This window comes from Trachinotus anak, unplaced genomic scaffold (genome assembly GCF_046630095.1).
Source record: "Trachinotus anak isolate AG129_WGS33_773 ecotype Australia unplaced genomic scaffold, CSIRO_AGI_Tana_v1 ptg000005l, whole genome shotgun sequence".
NCBI lineage: Eukaryota > Metazoa > Chordata > Actinopteri > Carangiformes > Carangidae > Trachinotus > Trachinotus anak.
The window spans coordinates 25581639-25603195 of record NW_027273856.1 but is presented as its reverse complement, the minus strand read 5'-3'; the positions used below and the strand labels follow the sequence as shown (position 1 = coordinate 25603195).

Genomic DNA, 21557 nt, shown 5'->3' with positions numbered 1-21557 from the left:
ACCCATCCCGCTAGCTGCTGAATAAAAATTCCTTAAATCTTTACCTCCATCTTTATTGCACAGGTCTAATGATCACAAATAGTTATAGTTTATTTATTTCATTTTCAGTGGATTAAAGCATTGACGACTTCAGTGAATCCCCCTGACTTTCCATCAAGCACAGCCAGTGTGCTGTATGTACCCCTGTCTAACATTTTGTATCAATATGTCCCAAACTAAAATCCATGAAACGTCAGTTGGACTTTGACATTAATAACAACATTGCATTTCTTGCTCCTATCATAACCGATGATGGTGCGTCACCTTTTTTTGATATATCAAAAGTCTTAATTGGTAAATTGAAGCTCACAGGGGCTTTGTTTCTTTCAGGGCTTATATAATAACCACAACACAATAACAGAAACAGAATGGATTTCATGTTCCAAACCAAAAAAAGGATTTCTCTATGGAAATCACTGTTGACATACTGGCCCTCAAATGCTTGTTTTTTAGATTAAGCCTTTTTTGGTTGAATGTTTTTCTGCTGGAGCTATAACCGTTGCTGTGGGAGCCTGTTTGTGTGCGCGTATGTGTGTGAGGTACTTCAGGGCTAAGCTGTCTTTGTGCCCCCGTGTGACACAATGCTGGCAGAAGCTATTCTAATTAGGGCTATGATATGCACGTTTATGTGCACGTCTGTTTTCCTTCACTGATCTCCATTTGTGTGTGTTTTGTCTTTGCTGTGAATGTGTGTGTGTGTGTGTGTGTGTGTGTGTGTGAGAGAGATTCTAATAAGTGTTGACTGAATTCTCTCATCCCCCAAAGACCAATCTGTGAAAACTGACCTAATATAATAAATCATGAAATTAGTCTTTTTAATTGGTATTGTTTGATATGATGAGTACCATGTGTTTCAATTAGCCTACTCATTTTCCAATTAAGCACAGTGCATTGTTTCCTCTTGGGACTGTCTCAGTGAACAATGCACTGATAGATTTAGAGCTCAGTCCCAGTCCCTTTTAAGCCATCTCTGAATAGGAATTCTCACGAAAGTATTCAAAGTTTTAGCATTTAGCATTTTCTTGAATATCTTCAGATCAAGTTCTTCGTCTAGGCTGCAGTCAACATAGAGAAAAAACATCTTACACCCACCTGTACTAATGTCCAAACATCTCCTCTTTGTTAAAACGTCAATCTATCTATAAATAAAATTGGAAGAAACTTTCCGGATCAAACACTTCCAATGCCAACGGTGGACCCAGATCCCCAAGTATGTCTAATTATAAGTACAGCTTACACAGTCAAGGATAAATCAGTTCAGTTCCAGAGTGTGGGATGCATTTCAGAGAATCGGAAATTTGTTCACAATGCATTCACGACGCCTGCGGGAACTACATCCACACCACCTGGCACTGCATACTGGTGAATCACTTCTGGCAACAAATCATTGACAAACTATCTCTCCGTCTAGGCTACTGCATCCCACAGTCCCTGCTGCTTTGCCTGCAAGGACACACACCTGCCACCAGCTTAAATAAGACACCTAGGCCATTACTCATCATACCTCTTATTATTTCCAAGAAAACAATCATCATGAATAGGAAATCGGGAAACTCTTTGAGGTAGCGAGAGGGAATGAGTCATTACCTGCGTAATGAGATAACTTGAGCCTGTGTGTCTATGCAGCCTGATGTCACATAACCATTGCTCATCCAGCTCACGGTGACCTGGAGGACATCCCATTGAGATAACCAGGATAAAGAGACCTTTGAAAATCCTCAAACCTGTGCATCCAAAAACATGCACCCCAGGAACCTCTGATTGGTTTTTGCTTGGATACAAACTCCAGTATCACTTTATTAGTTTCATCTTTGTTAGTTTAAGATCTGTAAAGATATGTAAAGGATGAAGTACCTTACCAGCAAGCAATACATGGAGTTCATTACCCTCTAAAACATATAGACATGATACAATTCACTCTGGGTTAGGGTAAATTAGATGTGTTGTGGTGAGCACTGTGGTGTCACCTGAGCATGAGCTGATGATTGTTCTCCATTAAGTTATTTTCTAAAAAAACTCAGCACGTTCAGTGAACCTGACACACAACACCAGTTATGATTAATAACACACTGAAGGCAAAATTGATATACACCTAAATAAATAGTAACCGCAATTGAAAAACTTAACTTAACCTGACCGTGTGCTCACAATGACACCGACAGCGAGGTAATCATTCACTTCTGACGAGCGATGTGAGACAAGGAGCAGCATTTGGGAGACAAGGTGACAAGGAAAACCAGTGGCGAGTTCACACTTTAATGGTAAGTGGAGCTTTCGCCAGAAGTGTATAATACTGAACAGTGCAAGGTGGAGAGAAGCGGTCAATGAGTGTGACTATCAACTTGACTGTCAAGACAAGCTTTTCCAAAAAAAAGGCTATAATAAATTCTAGCCATTGTCATTGTCTCTGAAAGAAAGAATATTTTCCCTGACAAAGCACAAGGCTTGTGATAGGTTGTATTACTTTTGCGGCAGATGCTCTGGTGAGACCATGCCCCCGGGTGAAAACTCATGTCACAAGCCTTGTAAAAACTGCTTTGGAAGCGGTTGTGAGCTCCACACAGATTTGGTGCACGTCATCATATTTACTTAATGTCAAAATGTTTGCTGGGTTTAATTATGAGCTATGAAAAGGGCATCAATAAGCAAGGTTGCCCTTTACTGGTGCATACTTTGGTCATGATGTGTTTGTTTCCGGTGATTGCTTGTCAGTAGATAAATCATCATGAGCCAGGCTTACAACAGCAACAGGTCCATTCAGATGATGGGGAAGACGAGAGGACAGAGCTCTTGCCTGTCTTTTCCTTATTTTTCTCTGTATCTATTCACTTGTCTCTGAATCAGTTTCTCCATTAGGTTTTTTACTTTTGCCACCTTTTAAACATGCAATTGTTTTTGAACTGCCTTGCTTACATCTTAAATGCACATTGCTGAGGAAGAGTTGGCAACACAGGCTGACTAAATACTTTTATACTGCCTAAAATCATAATTAGCATCTTAAATCCATGGCTTCAAATGACATCAGATGAACCTGAATGCACCGGATCAGCTGTGTTTCAAATATATTGAATGTTGAAGACAAAATGTTTTCTTTCTCTTAACATCCCTGAATGTTCCCACTTTTTTCCCATTCAGCAAATAGGTCATATAAAAGCTTCTTCTAATGTATTCACTTATTCCACAGGAAATGCTCTGAAGTCAGGGGCCAGACCCTTTTTCTCACTTTCACCATCTGTTGAAGAGTATATAATCCACAGTCACTGGTGTTTAACCCACATATGAACATTATGTACCGTATGGCTGTGACACTGCTACAAACTCTTAGCGTATGGGAGAGGGTGGCACATGATGTTTCATCCTGCTGGACCACTGACCCCCCCCCCCCACCCCCCTACCCTCCTGCTTCTTGCCTGTCGTTTCCTAGGCGATCCACTCAGTTGCCTGGCATCACGAGGGCAAGCAGTTCATTTGCAGTCACTCAGATGGAACTCTGACCATATGGAACGTCAGAGGCCAGGGCAAGCCCATACAGACAATCACCCCACACGGTAAGGAGCCGGAGACACACACACAAACACACACTCACACACAGGGGCTGTGTCAGAAAACACTCCCTAAATCACTCATTACCTGCCTCCTATACAACAGGTACTCCGCAGTGTTCACATATAGCATGCAAATTCTGGGAGGGTACACAGGGTGTGATTTTTGCTACACAGATATTTACTTTTTTGAGTTTTCTCTAATCTTTGCTGCTTTTGGGTTAAATATTTAATTTTTATTTATTTATTTTTACCACTTTAGGCTTCTAAAACATGTTCAATTGAAACTTTGATACAAGAAGATTGTGCAACTTGTGAGGAGGGGTTGCTAGTAGACATTGCTTTGTATTGAGGGGTGTAAAGAAAAATGTTGGAAACCATGCATCCATTTCCTGGGGTTATTAAGTCAAAGAGTATACTTATATATACTTAAATATCACTTATAGCACAGTACAAATTTCACAATACACATTACCAGTGTTTTCAGCTACCTCTGTCCGTCACAGGAACCACTCTATATTCATTGTAACCCTTCAAAAAAAAGTCTTCCTCCACATGGCTCCCTCATCATCTCCTCATTTCAGTCAGAGGATTATTGTCAGTTCAATTATGTCCTGCCTCTGTTTGCTTTACTTTGTGTCAGCATGCACATACATTAGTGCTGGTGCTCTGTTTATTTCCTGCAGAAAGCCAGTCTGCTCTTTTGAAGATGTATTTTAATCCATGCTCCTCTGTCCCCACCACACACACACACACACACACACACACACACACACACAACTACTCATCCCACGGAGCACATTGACTGTTCCCCCAGATGAAGGACCTGGAAGAAATAGACAGTGTGTGAGAGCGACAAATGGACAAAGACAGTAAGAGTCAGAGAGAGGAACAAAGGGGGGGAAAAAAACTTCTAACCAGTTTCTCAAGCTGGTTTTGTGTGTAGGGGACTGCAGAAAGGATTTCACCACACAGGCTTTTTAATTAGTTGTTTCTCCCACTGCTGCATGCATAATTAGTTTGGTATTTAATGGGCAATTATGCAAATTCCTTTGACAGGTTTAAGTAAGGCTTATAAGTCCTCCTTTAATTGTCTTTTTAGATATCTGTTATTTAGATGTAGTTATTAAAAGTCGTTCTTTATTATACAGACCTGCCTCGTATAACCTGCCCGCTCAGTTCAGCTCTTCGGTAATAGTTCAGACATATTCAGCCACTTATTGTGCATTCTGATACAAAAATATGCGAAGGTAGGCCCGCATATGATGGATGGGCAAATTTTCCTCACACAGACTTCCTGTGAGGTTTGAATAGATGGATTCTGTAAATCATCCATGAGCATCACACCTTCTTTGCATGTCCCTGCCCCTGCATTTGTCTTTCTTCGCTCTGATGAATAGGCCTTTATTATTGTCTCACTTCTCTTCAGAGCTGTGTTTTAAGTGCAGCTTCTCGGAGGGGGAAGTGAGATGACAGGAGAAACAAGAAAAGAGCGGAGGTGAAGTTGGAGTGAACTGGCAAACTGAAGTAATTTCTGTCTGTGCTATTTTAGGAAAACAGCCCAAGGACGGGAAGAAGCCAGAGCCTTGTAAACCCATTCTCAAAGTGGAGTACAAAACCACTAGAAATGGGTAGGGTCCCTCATTCTCTCTCTCACACACACAGTGACATACACTTACACACATGCTAGGGCAAGAATATGCTTAATTATACACACTTGTGTATAACAAGGGTATTTACAGGGTTTAAAAGCTGCTGCAGAGGCATTGTGAGTTACAAATGTGCATGTGCCTTAGACAAGGACACACACCCACAACTGAGTCTTATGTCAGTCCATCAGAACAAACCATTTCTTAGCAACAGTCCTTAGCCGTTAGGCTGTTATTTGCAATCTGAGAGATATTCTACTCTGAGGTGTTTTGATACTGAAGGAAGGCAACTCCACTCCTCTTAACCTGCCTCTTCGGCTCCAGCCTTGTTATTTTTTTTGTGTCAGGGCGCCTCACAGTTTACTTAACAGTCACTACAGAAAAAAATCTTTCACAATCATCAGTATTTTTTTTTCAAAGTTCATATATAGTCAGTTTAACTCATTGTTTCTGGAAGGCTAATTGGTGAAATGGCAAATCCTTAATGTCATTGTGGTTGCCTGCTGTTTAATGTATCTTCCTAAAGAAGCCAGTATGTGAAAAGCCCTCTCTACATAAAAAAAAGTCAAATTTTATGCCTTATGCTTGTGTGTGTGTGTGTGTGTGTGTGTGTGTGTGTGTGTGTGTGTGTGTGTGTGTGTGTGTGTGTGTGTGTGTGTGTGTGTGTGTGTGTGTGTGTGTGTGTGTTCCAGAGAGCCCTTCATAATCCTGTCTGGTGGTCTGTCCTATGACACGGTGGGCCGGCGGCCTTGTCTGACAGTCATGCATGGGAAGAGTACCGCTGTGCTGGAGATGGACTATCCTATAGTAGATTTCCTCACCCTCTGTGAGACACCATACCCTAACGGTAAGTGTGTCTTTGGTGTGTTCATGTCTGGGCATTATATTTGTATCGGTATCGTCATCATATCCTCCTTTCTGGCAATGCATTAGATTTACACACACGCACACCTTTCTGTTTTTTAATTATGTTGGATTGCTTGCCCTTGTGTTTCTGTGTTCCTGTAATAAATATGAAATTTCCCAAGGGGAAGGATCCTATTTCAGTTTCATTATCCGACACGCAGAATATTACATTTTCATTTCATCTTTTTGTAAACAGTCGCCTTCCATCTAAATTAAATTATTATCTTATATCCTGTATTGAGGTGTCAACAGCTAAAACAGGCCAGAGTGGAGATGAATGGTATGGGATCCTGTGTGTATGTAATCCAGTATGTAAACTGTGCTGCAGCGTTATCTGGTACATATACAGCTACAGGAAGGATTAATGAGTTATGTGACTTCATTATGTCACTGGCAACCTGATGTCACCACCCGCTGATTTCATCTGGTAATGGACGTTACTGGGTCTTTGGATTACACAATACATGTCTGGCTGATAGTGTGTGTGTGTGTGTGTGTGTATGCACACTTAAACCAGTGTGAGTGTGTAGATGAGGTTGATAATCCATGATGATGTGGCTGCAGATGCAATGCGCACACCAGTATGTGTCTGTGTGAAAACAAAGGCAGAAGAACAACAAGAAAGACAACAATTGAAAGGTGAAAATGCAACTCATTGCAAAAAAGTATAATGTTAGATATAAAGTTTACCTTAATACAGTGTTTTTAAAGCTGCTTTAATCAAAATTTTGTATATTTGAAATGGATTACGTTAACTCCTTATATATGAAAGGAAACACTTATAGCAACAAATCCACGGGGAATTATCACCCAACTCTGCAGATTTCCTTAGGGCTGCAAAGCTTTGTGGTTTTTAGCTCTTTTTTTGGGTTTTCCACCCATCAGTTTTACAATTTTGATTCCCCTTTTTGCTCTCATGAACATCCTCTTTTCTCTTTATCTTAGAAAAAAAACTTAGATTCGCTGATTTGTAATCTCTTTGGCTCTTAAGCTAAATTAGGGGATAGGGATACAGTTGCTCTACCTAGCTCCCAAATCCTAAAACTTACAGATGAGGCGACAGTGATCTGAAGTTGCATACCAATGCACAACAGAATGTGAATCACTTGTAAGACCAGCGGCGGGGAGGGGAAAGGAGCAAGACAGTGAGATGTGTAGCGACAACAGTTGTCAAAGTGTTTTAACCTTGGTGTACTCTGACAGTCTGGGACCCGCCGCACTAAACAACAGATTGTTTTCTCGACACCATTTTACACCCACACACACTCCAATAGTACATACATCTGAATGGTTGGGTGTGTGAGGCTATTTCCACATCGAATATCAGAAAGAAAGGGGGAGTAGTGGCTACTGTCTATACATAATGCAAAGACCTGTGCTTTATTACTGCAGCGGACCCAGACAAAGCTGGAGGGCAGCAGGTGATTTTGGGTTAGAAAGGCAATCTTGTATTTCTTTCCTTTCCCATCAATTTTGTCAAGGTGACCTTTAGCCAGGTGTTTAACCCCCAGCTGCTCCAGTTAAGTGGCTGTCGGCAGAAAACAGTTCTGGCCAACTTTCCTCTGGGCATGTGATCAGTGCAAATTGTGAAAGTGGAGCAATCTTTGCACGCATTCGCTAAAAAATGTTCTGGGTATGTCTGTTATATCTGTATTGCTGGATGTGCATTCCTGCCTTATTAGTATACCAACCATACCTTGAGTCTTATCACTTTTATAATGTTGGAGTGGGACAGGAGACATGATGTAAATGTAATTTATTGAGCAGGCTCCACTGCTGTGCTGCTGTTACATTCATTACAAGAGTTTAAAATCTATTATAGGGAGACTCATCTTAAGGTGGCATGTGAAATTCTACTCCTGAATCAGACTCATACAAATATTTAACCAGAGCAAAATCCCCCACAGTTATAAATCACATAGATTAATAAATTTGAAGCATTAAGCATTCCTGCCCTCACATCTTCAGGGCACAGATATGATAATAACATTTGCCATATAAAGTCTGGGAAATTCTTCCCCTGTGGTTTGGAGATTTCATGGGACTTCTCTCTCAAGAAATTACAGAACTACTTAAAGTCTGGCCTGATGAATGTCTTGTCTCTGTGTGTTTCTCTGTGCAGATTTTCAGGAACCTTATGCTGTGGTGGTCCTTCTGGAAAAGGATTTAGTGGTGATCGACCTTGCACAAAATGGGTGAGTCTTAAGTCATCTTCAAATATCACTGTTCACCTATTAGTGCTTGTTATCTTTGTTATATATTATCTTTATTGCCTCTACTTTATATCATGGTATAACTTTAGTTTATGTTATGTATAACTTTGTAATGCATTGATACTGGGCAGACAGGCTAATTTAATTAAGAGCGACTTTGTATGTGCTCTCTTGTTAACAGTTACCCCATATTCGAGAACCCTTATCCTCTGACTATCCACGAGTCTCCTGTGACCTGCTGCGAGTACTTTGCCGACTGCCCTGTGGACCTCATACCTGCACTTTACTCTGTTGGCTCACGGCAGAAACGACAGGGCTACAGTAAAAAGGTATTATATACTGCATTTGATTGTTTACTGACGATCTTTCTCTCTTTTTTCTTTTTCTCTTTCTTTAAACTGTTGTGGAAACCAAAATAGAACAAAAACGTTTTGAATTCACTTGCATATATCTAGAATTGTATGCTTTCCTGTAGACAAATTTTACATTAAGTCAATAAGTCAATAAGTCAATTCCAGACCCGACTTGAACCTTTAATATAACACCTGACCCGACCCAGAATTAAATATAGGCTCAGAGCTGCTGCTGGACAGTGAAGGCTAAAAGTGCAGGATAACAAATGATAAAGATGAAGGCACTGATTGTTCATTCAGAAGCAGAAACACCCTCCATAACTTCAGTGCATTGTGTTCTCTTGTTCTGTGCACTCTCATACCTCTCCAAATTCTGCTTACTTATCTTACTGCTGGTACAGCTTGGATGTCTTCATTACATATTTAAATCTTTTGAGACACTGGGATTTTAATATAAACTGACCTTGTGCATTTTGCTAAACACTAAAAGGGTAAATGTCCAAAACCTATTTTGTATTAGTTTGTCTAAAGATAAGGGTTGGATAAAGATGTTTTATAAGTACATTTGTATATATTTATTGTACTTTAAAGACCTAAATGAGCATTTTGAAACATGCAGAAGAGCTCCAGCTACCGCACCATTATACATCAGCAGGCCTCAGGTCATTCATTGAGATGAAAATGTTTTCTCTTTCTGAGAGTCCTGAGGCTTTCTCCCTCTGTTTCTCCACCTCCTGATTCTGTATTCCTCCTACTTTGCACCTGTGTTTACCAAGATTGCAGAAAAGGTTGCCAGGCATGCCCATTTATGTTTGTGCCTGGAGAATTTGCTTTTCTTTGCATCTTTCCCCCGATTTCAGGAAAATAAAGCCCATTGTCTTGTTTCTGTAGTTTGTACCAAATTGCATATTGTAGTTTTTTCTGTGAAACTTCATGGGAAATTGTCATGAAATTACGGACCTGTGAAATAAGTGTGACTACGATGCTACAGAAATCGCTAACTGCTCTATGTCATCATTGAATTTAACTATTTAAGCAACATTCTGCAGAAGCAGACAAGACAGGTTTTAAATTTCAAAATAAAACAAATTACAACTACTACTCCCATCACAGATTAATGTATAAAAATATCATCTGAATTTTCTGTCACGTTGCATGTAGCAGTGCCATAAAAGAGCTAAATGCCTAAATTAGAAATTGAAATGTTGCACACTACACCCTCTAACCATCCTGCCACACACCAAGAACAACAAGCTTACGCGATAAAGGACGCTTTAATACATCACTTCACATAGTGCATTAATTTGTATCAGTGCTACTAAAGTATATTTCTCAATGTTTCCGTGAAGCCAAATGGACTATATAATAGTGTCATATTGCCTAACGATCCGCTGCTCCCTCTGTCCACCTCTTCTCTCTTCTCATTCTCGTCTCTTATCCCTGCATCATCTAAGACAGACCCCCTGCTCTTTCAGCCATTATGTATGCCCATGTCGGAAATGTCAGCATGTACTGACCCAAACTGGCTTTTTTTTTTTTCGTTAAGCGAAGGCCTGGCTGAGCTGCAGGAGGGCATTCTCACATAAAGATCACCATGAGTCATCCCGGTGACCTTTGTATGTGTCGACGTGTTCAAAGCCAAACCCCCCACCGGCACACACACACACACACAGACACACACTCTCTCTCAGATGGCGATACACACTCATTGAGGTGTATAATCTATAATTGCAAGACATGCTGAGAGGCGTGCATAGAGGATTTCTGCCTGTTTTTCCCATGTGCGCTCGCACATTCACAGTTTTATCGCGTCATCTTCTTCTAAAATCAATGTTTCTATTGACACGCTGTTTATTGACAAAGCCGTAGCCCCTCCTGTACTCTCTCATTGTCTCTAATGCAATGTGTGTGTCTGCTATCTGTCCAGGAATGGCCTATCAGTGGTGGAAACTGGGGTCAAGGCACACAAAGCTACCCAGAGATCATCATCACTGGGTAAGACAATACTGATTTCATTAGCATTATCATTATCGTCTTGCCACAACTCATTTACTTTCACCTCTCCTGCACTGTCAGGTCAGCGCAGCGGAGGAGCCTGTCTTAAAATATTTACTGTAGACCTTTATATACTCCAATCATGTGCACTTTGCTCCATTTTGATGTTTATTATCCCCTCACTAAGCTGTCAACAAGAGGGGAAGGGGGTGTTTTTAACACAACACACACACTGAAGAAGTGACATTGAGGTATGGGTCTGGCAGTAGGAGGCTCTCGCTCCTCTCCTTCCCTCCCTCACTCCTCACTCCAACATGCTGTATTACTATTCTGTCCGGGTCTCTCTCTCTCTGAGAGTGCAACAGCTTGCAGAATATTTCACTCCCAATCCTCTCAGCTGTGCTGGAAACAAAAACAATGAGGAGTGAAGAAAAAAAATGACAACCAAAAATACGTGTTATTTTCTAACACTGTATTTTTCTGTGACATTAAATGGAGAAGCTGTTGAGGGTCATCCTGTGTACACTCATTACACATGCATGCAGTTCATTTTTAGGCAATAATCAATATGTGCAATTTAGGGTAAATGGCCAAAATTTTGTTGACATGAACATTTCATTCATATCTGATTGCTGAACGTGTCATGCCAAATCCACGGGCATGAATGTGTTGCCATAACAGCCTGTGCTCTTCTGGGAACGTTTTTGGAACCCCTTCTGCAGAGATTTGCTCCCATTCAGTCTCAAGAGCTTTAGTGAGGTCAGGCACTGATGCTGGGCGACAAGGCCTGGCTCAGGTGTCGGATTTGGTTGAGGTTATGGCTCTGTGCCGACCAGTCAAATTCTTCATTACCAAACCTGGGAAACCATTTCTTCATGGACCCCACTTGTGCGTGTGGGAGGCAATGTCACGTTGAATCAGGAAAGGTCTTTTCCTAAAATGCTGCCACAAACTAAGAAGTACACTGTTGTACAAAATATCATTGTATCCTGAAGCATTAAGATTTTTCCCACATTTGGAACTATGTACCGGTGTATATATATTAGTTAAAAATATTTAACTTCAGATTTAGTTGTAAGCGCTGTAGAACAGCAGAGTGATCCCAAATGTTTTTGTAGGTTAAATCAATCTTCTAGAGATGTTTTAATGCTCCTGATCTTACAAAGATGCATTTTTAACTTTTATCTGTGAAATGTTAAGACAGCAGGTAGCAAATTCAGACTCATCTCACGGTCTTTCTGTCTTCCTTTTTCTTTCTCCCCTTCAACTCCCAGGCATGCTGATGGAACTGTGAAGTTCTGGGATGCCTCTGCAAGTGAGTCGTCTGAGTGGCTAAGCTTAATTTTTTCTCGACAACTTTTAATTAAGTATTGTCTCGAATTTTCAGACAAACATTTTGAGCTTAAATAACAATTTGAAATAGAAATGGTAGATAAAGGAACGGAAATCTCATGGAGCAACTTGTAATGTTTTATCTTGGAATAATCATTAATAATTTCAAGTTCAGAGCACCACACACACACACACACACATATATATATATATCTGATTACCCTGAATTGCAACTGAAACTTTCTGATTTTTTTTCTAGTAATGCTCCAGGTGCTCTATAAGCTCAAAACAGCCAAGGTGTTTGACAGAAACCGGTCTAAGGAAGACAAGGGCAGCACGGATGTGTCAGATGAAGACCCCTTTGCCATTCAGATTATGGCCTGGTGCCCTGAGAGCCGGATGCTGTGCGTGGCCGGGGTGTCAGCCAACATTATCATCTACCGCTTCAGCAAACTGGAAGTAACTACTGAGGTGGTGCAGGTGGGTAACATTTTTCCTTTTTTTTTTTTTTTTTTTGAAACTGAAAACACATCTACTTTCCATTTTCAGACTCTTACACACACACACACACACACACACACACACACGCATGGTCACAAACACAGGATGTAACTCTGTAGCTCCTCATCAAGAAATACATTCTCCTGTTTGTTATTATTTGCCCTCAGCATTCTCTCTCTCTCTGCTGCTCTAAGATGCTGTGAGACATATGCACAAACACACACACGCACTCAAAGATCTGCCGAGTCAAAGGCAGTATGGTTGCCATGCCAACAGACGGAGCAGTGAACAAGCAAAGCGAGCCCGTCATTATAATCTGCCTTGATAGCGACGTAAGTGCTTATGTGGGTGTGATGGGAGTCCGTGTTTAATGACATAAAGAGGAACAGTGTTTAATCTGCGAGTGCAGGCTCACAGCTCCTATATTACGACGTATGTGCACGTATATGCTTAGTTTCTGCCGTTGGTCGTTGGAGCAGCGGAGTGTTAAATTGGTAACCAGAAGATGCTTTATTTATTTATAATTTTGGCATCATTTTTGTGTTGCTGTTGCTCCAGACTTTACAGACATCACTTGTCAATCAAAGCGCTGTACCCGTGGGCAGTACTGTGATGTGTTTTTACTTGCAGGTCTGTTAATGAATTTTAATTTTTTTTTTTTTTTTAGCTGTTGCCCTTTATGTGTTCAGCACTGTTTGTCCTAAATATTCAAATGTTTTGTTTTTCCAGACAAACTGAGCTTATACCCAGAGGTTTTCATGAACCTGTAGACTCCAGTGCCTTGCTTAAGGGCTCTTTGATAGCAGCTGTTGAAGGAGATGGATTCAAATGAAGCACCTAGGAGTTAGCGGAAGCCTCGCAGTTTTTCTGTGGGTCACTGCCAGTGCTGATGGATGTGTCCGAGAAATTTTGACACTTTTTCCTACACTCTGAGAGTGTGACTGGGATGTGGATCAGGAGTAGATACGCAGTGGTAGCGAGCTGTAATTAGGAGAACAACCTCCCTTTGCACAAGGTCAAACACCTCTCTGTAACCTTGCATAGATGAAGGTAGAGGAGGACAGAGACAGGCGGGAGTGAGAATCTGAAGAAGGGCACTGATTGCTCTTCACTCCTACATGTCAGGGGGGCTAATGAGACTGACAGAATGCAAAAAGAGAGGAGCTTGCAATCATTGTGTGTGTATGTGTGTGAGTTTAGGTGATGTGTGTGTCAGTGCGAAGGTGGAGGTTGCAGAGAAGTAGCCTGAAGGAGGCCTTAGAAGGAATGGGATATTTCAGTATTGGAGGACCTCTTTGACTCTCAATCTGCCCACATACACACTCACACACACACACACACACACACACACACACACACACACACACACACACACACACTAAACAAGTCTCTATCATGAAAGTAAAGCAGGTGTCACATACTTCTCCCATCCTCTGGCTATCTCCTCTTTTGTAAATGTGCTAATATCTTCTTGTCTGTCGATGCTTTTGTGCGCACCTACGTGTGTGTTTTCTCATACAGCTACTAGAGGTGCGAATGCAGTATGAGCTGAATGACATAGAGTCTCCAGACGGCGGGGGTGGAGGGGGGGAGCAGACACCGGCGCTTCCAACACCCGGTGCCTCCCCTCAGACGAGCGGCCCACCTTCACACCCCTCCACCAGCAGCAACAACTCTGATGGAGGCAACATGCCCTGCCTCAAGTATGAAACACACACGCAGACACACATACAGAAGCACTTGCATAAAATCTCGAAGGCACCAGGAATGCTTGCGCACACATACTCATACACACAAGACTCTTGCCTTTTCCCTCAAGCACACTTGCACAGACTTAGTCAGCGCCTGAAGCATTCTCAGCCTCAGCCTCCCCATCATCCCACTCAAGCCAGACCCTCAACACACAACTGCTTCAGGACTGCAGCTGCACCACTTCTCGTTCTCTATGAATTTTCTTTTTTTTTCTGTTGTTGCCTCTCTCACGTCTCTCTCCCCTCCTGTCTCTTTTTCTTGCTGTCTCTGTTCCTCTCCATTCCGATCTGTCTTCTTCTCTCCAGAGTGCGCAGTACTCCTCTGAAGCAGTCCCCAGGTTACCAGGTAGATTTGGTGGTCCAGTTAGTGTGGGTGAGTGGAGAGCCTCCTCAGCAGATCACAAGTCTGGCGCTCAATTCCTCCTACGGCCTGTAAGTAAACACGCAGCAACATCTTAGACAAAACTAGAAACAAATAGAAATCTTTTCTGAAAAGACAGTGATAAAATATGAGTATTTTATCCCTATCATACTGTTTCATCTGAAGTTAAAATATAAAATCTTCTTCTCCCATCTTACAAGGACAAAATATGAGTGGTTTTGGATACAGTTTTGTATTTGAAGCGGTCTGGAGATTTCAGTCGTCTCCAATGTTTTCAGCTCCAAAAAAAACCCAAAAAACTAGATCAGATCTCACACATCACTTTATCTTTCTGCCTTTTCATCCTTGTTTTTCTGAACACCCCCTCCCTCTCTCTCTCTCTCTCTCTCTCTCGCCTCTTCCACTTCCTCCCTGACTCTGTCACCCTTCCCCCAGAGTGGTGTTTGGCAACAGCAACGGTCTGGCGGTGGTGGACTACATCCAGAAGACAGTAGTCCTCAACTTGGGGACGGTCGAGCTTTACGGCTCCAATGACCCCTACCAGAGACAGCCCCGGTCGCCAAGAAAGACACGACAGCCTTCTGGAGGTAATGAGGGGAAGGGGATTAGAAGGAGAATAAAACTTCTAAACTTCTCTAAACACACACAACAGTATAAGTTTTTTTTTGCTTTCTTTCTCTTATAGTGAAACTACAAGACGTAAGTCACTACTATTGTTTTATGTCCACAGCTGACGAATCACACATCCAAGCTTTTTTTGTCCAAACTCAACAGCTTAGTGGCTGCACACCAGACCTCCAAGTCACTCTTCTTTGTTCCTTTACACTCAGAAACCATAGTTATTAACTCAAGTCCTCACGTTATGTCCATACACACACAGTTAATCTTTAGTGTTATTTATGTAAATTGAATAATGTGTATAGACTCTTCTTCTCTTGTCTTAAGTATTCACAGTGTATTTCCACTCAAGGTCTGGGTTAGAATGATAATCAGTTATGCATTGAACATTATGACTGGTTTTTGCCACTGGAGACTCTAGTAACCCCACAGGTCCAGCATCCTTGAACTTATCTGTAAACTGATCAGAATATGAGGAAGAATGAAGTCGCAGAACAGCACACATTGCATCTAAAAATGCTGCTGTCCTGACTTCATAAGGTTGACACACGACAGAGAAATTTGACTAACTCTTTCTCTGGGCTTTGGTTGACTTTCTCTTTTTGTCCATCTGCCTCTCTCTGTCTCTGTCCCTCTCCTTCTCTCACACACACACACACACACACACACACACACACACTCACAGCCCATCCCTTTTACACACATCGCCACTGCAGCTCCACAGTACCGCTGATAGATAATAGGATGCTTTCAGTATGGACACGCTGCCACCATGTGTCAGACGACAGCAGTGCAGCTACGTAGACAATGCCGCAGTGTCATGATGATGCACTGCCCACACTTGAGCAAAAGCTGATGGATGAATTAGGAAGCTGTGTGTGTGCATGCTGAGGGACGTCTTTTTGATGTTTATGATTGTGTATGCATAGGCACACATGCACACACACAAATGCTCAAATATACACAAGCACGTGCACATGTAAGTACACATAGAGCATCTGGTGTCAGTAACTGGTGAGCAGTGGGCTGGCACCTGTCAGAGCTTGGCGAGTGTGAGCAGTAATCAGGCATCCAGCTGTGTTTCTCTGCCAGCAGGGACTGCTGTCTGCTTGGCTTTCTGCCTCGCAGGACAATGTCACACACACACACATGCACGCGCTCATACACAAAACGTGCAAGCACCAAAGGGAGAAATTAGTCTTACAAATGGGTGTGAAATTATTGAAATTGTGCTAAATCTTACATTTAATGTGTAAATGGAACACAGTCTTTGATTGGCTGGTCTGTTGATCAATTTATATGGTCTTGTCCAGACTCCCAAGAAATGTAGTGTTATCTGTAGTTCTCTCTCTGCTGCAGGTCTATGCGACATCAATGAGGGCTCAGCCACATCAGAGGACCGCTGCAAGTCCCCTACTTCAGGTAACATGTCCTTCAGCGTCTCATTGAGAGAAAAGAGGGGAAAATATAACACTTGATTTTGTGCTTTCTTGACACAAAACTCAAAGACTAAACCAGTTAAAATACACATCTAAAACCAAACATTTGAATGCAAAAGAAGCACTGGTTAGGAAGGAAGATTAATGTTTCAAAAGAGCCTTTAGTTTAAATTAGTTTTATTGAAATTGCAGCTCATCAAACTGGAACTGTACATTTATGGGTTTTTGTTTGAACCATGTAATAGTCTGGCTGTCAGTGTCATTCTACCTCAGTCTTTAGAAGTGCACTGAGTTTAATACCATACACTTATGGGGTTTCAAGAGTATTTTCCCATTCGTGCCTGCATTCTACAACTTTGCAGAGTTCAGTACACATGAATGAATTTGTTTTAATCTCACTCGGTATCCTGGAAAACTGGGTTGGAGGCTGTAAATGTATCCCATCTCTATGATGCTGATTCAGTATGACAGCTATGAATCATAAACTGAATGAAACTATTAAAGAAAAATCTCTGCATTCTGCTAGAGAAACACATTCATTTGCGTTAACCAGAGTATTACTTAAACAGAAAATGTTCAAACCAAAGGGCCTTGGGTATTTTCACACATTCAGAAACTAAAATGTGAATAAAAGATCAACAGTTAAACATATCACTTGCAAAGGTGATGTGAATTAACTTCTGACTTGGATTTTGAGCAGGGATCCTCTTTCAGCTGAACATTTAAATGTGTCTGGGAGAACTGTTCTGAAGCCGATTCTTCTTCATCCATTATCATATTAAGCAGTTTTGATATCAGTGGAGATGACCAGATGGAAGCAAACATAATAGATTGTATTGTAGGGAAAAAATGTCATTGTCAACTTTATGTCACTTACCACATTATGCACCGTCTCTAAGTGCAAATATTTATCCCTCTGATGATCGTGCACCAGTGCGTTGTGTTTTGCAGCAGTAAGATGTTCTGTTGCTCTTTTACTTGCCTCCCTCTTAATCTACGTCATTAGTATTTCAGCTGAAGGTGCTTGAAGAGAGAACAGCCCAGATCCATCTCATTAGAGGTAACCTGGCATTGGCACACTGAAAATAAGGAGCTTTTTTAAAAAGGTCAGACAGAAAACAAATCTCAGTGTCTGGAGTCCTGCCACTTTTTCCAGGTGTGATGGCTGTCCCAGCCCCCATGTCTGGTGCCACCAGACTGTGGTTTGATACATCTGTCTGCTCTGCATTATTCATTGGACGGAGAGTGATACGGTGCCTTCCTGCAAAAAATGTCTGCCTCATTTAGTCTTAGGCTAAGACTAAATTAACTAACTTTTTTTCTTCTCTTTTTTGGTAAGTGATAAAGTCTGCCAAAGGAAGAAAATAATTTCAACTTCTTCTTTTTATGCTGTTTCACCAGTTATACCTTGAAAAAAGCTGCATTATAATGAATTAAGACTCCATTAATGCCAGGATAGTGTCACTTTATTCATGAAATTTCTCGGAGTAGTTTGATTTGCATTTAAAACGACTCAACTGACAGTACCTCTTACAAAGCTAAACCACTTACAGTAATAAGATGGACAGAAGTGGGGTTTTCTGTGCATTTTTGTGCAAGTTAGTCCTTCCCCAAAGACACTTTTTTAAGAATTTTATTTTCATTTTTTGCACACTAAATCTTGGTATATTTGGTTGTTTCTGTTTCTTTACATACAGTATAATGTACTTTAAAACATTTTAAACTTTGAAACAGGGAAATTGATTTAATTGGTTTTGATTTCAGGTACAAACACATTAGAAATTTAGATATCTTGTACCTTTGATAGCTATAGAAATAAAAGGGATTAGAGCCTCCACCTGGCTTTATTTACCCAGCCAACGTTTTTATTTTCATTTATATATAGCAGGCAGTTTTAATATTATACCATATTCTCTCCATGGTGAATCTGTTTGTAGGGTGCAGGTTTTTATATGTGGTGTGTGAGTCTGCATTTTGAACTGGCGTTGTTGAAATTAAAAGGGTGGGACAAAAAAAATCGTGGTAACAGGGATAGCTTGTGTGTAGTAACAAGCACATTCACTGAATTTTACTTTCCCCCTTACACCCCTAAAGTGTTGACGTCAAACAGCAATCTACAGCAATTCTACAATGGAGGTGGTAGAGGAGGTAAGATTGGCCAGAGATTTTCATGAGAGGCTGTGTAGGCAGGGCGAACATGCCCCAGATTTGTCCCCCCTGTACTTATTTATGTATTTATTTACTTATTTTTTCTTTGTCGTAGAGAAACTGTCTCTGTCGTCCGTGTCATGGTCATCACAGTGGGATGATAGGCTAGATAACAGAGAGCTCTCCAAATCTGCTTCCGGGTTAGCTTCTGTTTCACTATCTTTTGGTTATCGCTGTTAAATCATAACAACTGAGGTTTATTTTTCTTTTTTGATTAAAATGACAGCATGCTTATGTTTTACTATTGAGCACAAAAATATATGGAAAGAAAATCACACATCGAGAACTGAAAGCTCTTGGAGCAGAGGCTAACCTGGAAGCAGGGTGGGACTACAGCTGTCAGAAGACCTTAGTTGTCTTATACACATATTGCATGCTACATGTATGTAGCACGAGTGTCAAATTGTAAATGTGCCTGCGTTTGACATCTGTCCCGATATGATTGTCCATAGTGCAGTACATTACGATGACATCTCAGAGCAGAGAGCAACTCATCTGTCCAACTGTGTCTTTATGTACCTTCAGTGTGTGTTGATGGAACAGATAATTACTTATCCACTGTTTAAGTAAAGAAAACATTTTTTCCTTGTTTAAATAAGGGATTCAGAATCGCACTGTCTTTCAGATTCAAGTGACAGAGGGTAGGTAAAATCCCTGTTACATTGCAGACCGGAATTTTCAATGTCGCCAAGAACTGACCCTTCACATGACTTATAATACACTAACATGAGAAGTCTAGCTTACCTTAAAGGCCTTACACCCTCATTAATTTTGCCTAATAAGACTTTCTAACCTCCGACTGAGCTTAATTTGGGCATTACCCTGTAATCATTTCATTGGTTCATGGAGTTTAGTGATTCCGTGCATAGCCCTGGCCAAATCTAGAATAAGTGAAAACACCTATGTGGGTGTCTTGAGCTAAAAAAAAAAAAAAAGGTAATAGAAGGTAAGGTAAAAAAAAAAAACTATTTAAAAAAATCAAGTAAGAGCATCAGACATTGAAAGGATGCAATTCAAAATGAAAACAAAAATGTATTCAGCTTGCTTTATAGGGTGTTCCTGTGGATATTCTTTGATTTGCTAAGGTGGGTTTTTTTTTTAATCACATATTGTACAGATTCTACCTCTTCTACTTCTTTCACCTACAGAGAGAAATGATATGTAGTACACTTATCCGTACCCTCAGAATGAAAGGGTTAGTTATCCATATGTAAAAATCTAATTCCTGGGTTTAGATGGGGATGGAGAAGTGGAATGAGCTGATCGTGGTGGGGGTTATTGGCATTCATTCAGTAAACAAGTTCACTTAGCCTACAATAACAATTTCCATAGTAACTTCTGACCATCTTTTCCACTGTCTTCTTCCATCTCCTGTTCAATATTTTCTGTTTCCTGTTACCTTCTTGTTCTTGGTGCATGCTCCTGTGGCATGAGGGTCTTGAATGGCTGTGCAGTTTTGATGTATCTTTACCAGTCCTCACTTCCAGGGCATTGTGCAACCAGAGGTCACCTCCTTTGTTTTGTCTGTCACAGCATGCCTCTGTGAAATGCAGGGTTGTCCTTATGCCGTGTCTTCTCCTATGTAAAGCATTTTGGCTCTTCTAGTGAGTGAAACAGTCCCCGGGCACTTGTTCCACAGTCTTTTGTCATTTTTTGTGTATTTAAGCTTTATGCACAGTCCTATCCCGGTGCTAGTTATCTAGCTTTGCATGGCATCGTGTGTTAGCTTAGACGTGTGTTTGTAAAGAGGGATGTTCTCTTTTTTCCAGCAAAGATGTCACGGAAATTAAGCTTGCCTACTGAGCTAAAGCCAGACTTGGGTAAGCCCTGACTTCGTGTCTCCAAACAATTTGTATGATATGCAGTATATCTTTCTCACTCCAACTGGACTCCATCACATTTCATTAGTCCAGTTCTATCTGGTTATTAGCCTCAAAATTGGCAAGCTGTGCAGAATTTCTTCTGAGTTTGCATGAAACAAAAGTAGCACTGATCTGATGTGAATTGAAACTCATTCAACCAAATAATATTCTTTGGAATAAATTCAGTGTGAAATTCTCGACAGTGCTCCCACCTTTTGACCTTGGTGGGGGTCTTATTAGAGGTCAGTGGTGCTAAGCTAAACTTTGCACACTCCATCTCACTGTAAAGCTTTCTTTAACTTTTGCAGCTTTCTCTTTCTCTTCTGTGTTCTTCATGTCTTTGCTTTCTCTGTCTGATTGGTTCTAGTAAAGGTAAAGGTAAAGTTTCCAAAATAGAAATATTGTAAAAAGGAAAGAGAAATTTTCTTCTTCAGGGGTGTACAACTTTACCATGGATGGAACATGTAAGGGGTCAAATTAAAATGTGCAAGTGCCAAGACATTTACCTGTATGCTTGTTTAAGAGTCCCAGTGTTAGAGACCTAACCAAAGTGCCTGACAGCCTGTTATTCTATACTGATATAACAACTGATTTGGAATGGAACATTTTAACATTTTAATCACTTTGTGAAAATGTACAAATGCATATTTGCACTGGATTTGTTCTATTGTACAATAAACTGTACGACGGCTGTGATGTTGTAAATCACCATCAATTAGGTTGTAGGTGATTGTTCTCTGTTGACCAAATGACAGATATATGGAGAC

The 21557-nt window shown here is 40.9% G+C and overlaps 1 protein-coding gene across 3 annotated transcripts in view; it reads left to right on the top strand.

The window, feature by feature from the left end:
- stxbp5a (syntaxin binding protein 5a (tomosyn)) overlaps positions 1–21557 on the top strand; it is an 87222-nt gene that overhangs the window by 57801 nt on the left and 7864 nt on the right. The window contains exons 8-21 of one of the 3 annotated variants that reach the window (XM_071479307.1): positions 3464–3587; positions 5134–5212; positions 5923–6077; positions 8259–8331; positions 8531–8678; positions 10630–10697; positions 11972–12012; positions 12289–12509; positions 14052–14233; positions 14588–14713; positions 15099–15250; positions 16641–16703; positions 18815–18868; positions 20698–20748. In XM_071479307.1, coding sequence (XP_071335408.1) covers positions 3464–3587; positions 5134–5212; positions 5923–6077; positions 8259–8331; positions 8531–8678; positions 10630–10697; positions 11972–12012; positions 12289–12509; positions 14052–14233; positions 14588–14713; positions 15099–15250; positions 16641–16703; positions 18815–18868; positions 20698–20748 — 1537 coding nt within the window. The remainder of the gene's footprint in view (positions 1–3463; positions 3588–5133; positions 5213–5922; positions 6078–8258; positions 8332–8530; positions 8679–10629; positions 10698–11971; positions 12013–12288; positions 12510–14051; positions 14234–14587; positions 14714–15098; positions 15251–16640; positions 16704–18814; positions 18869–20697; positions 20749–21557) is intronic. The other 2 variants (XM_071479308.1, XM_071479309.1) reach the window with 2 other exon arrangements.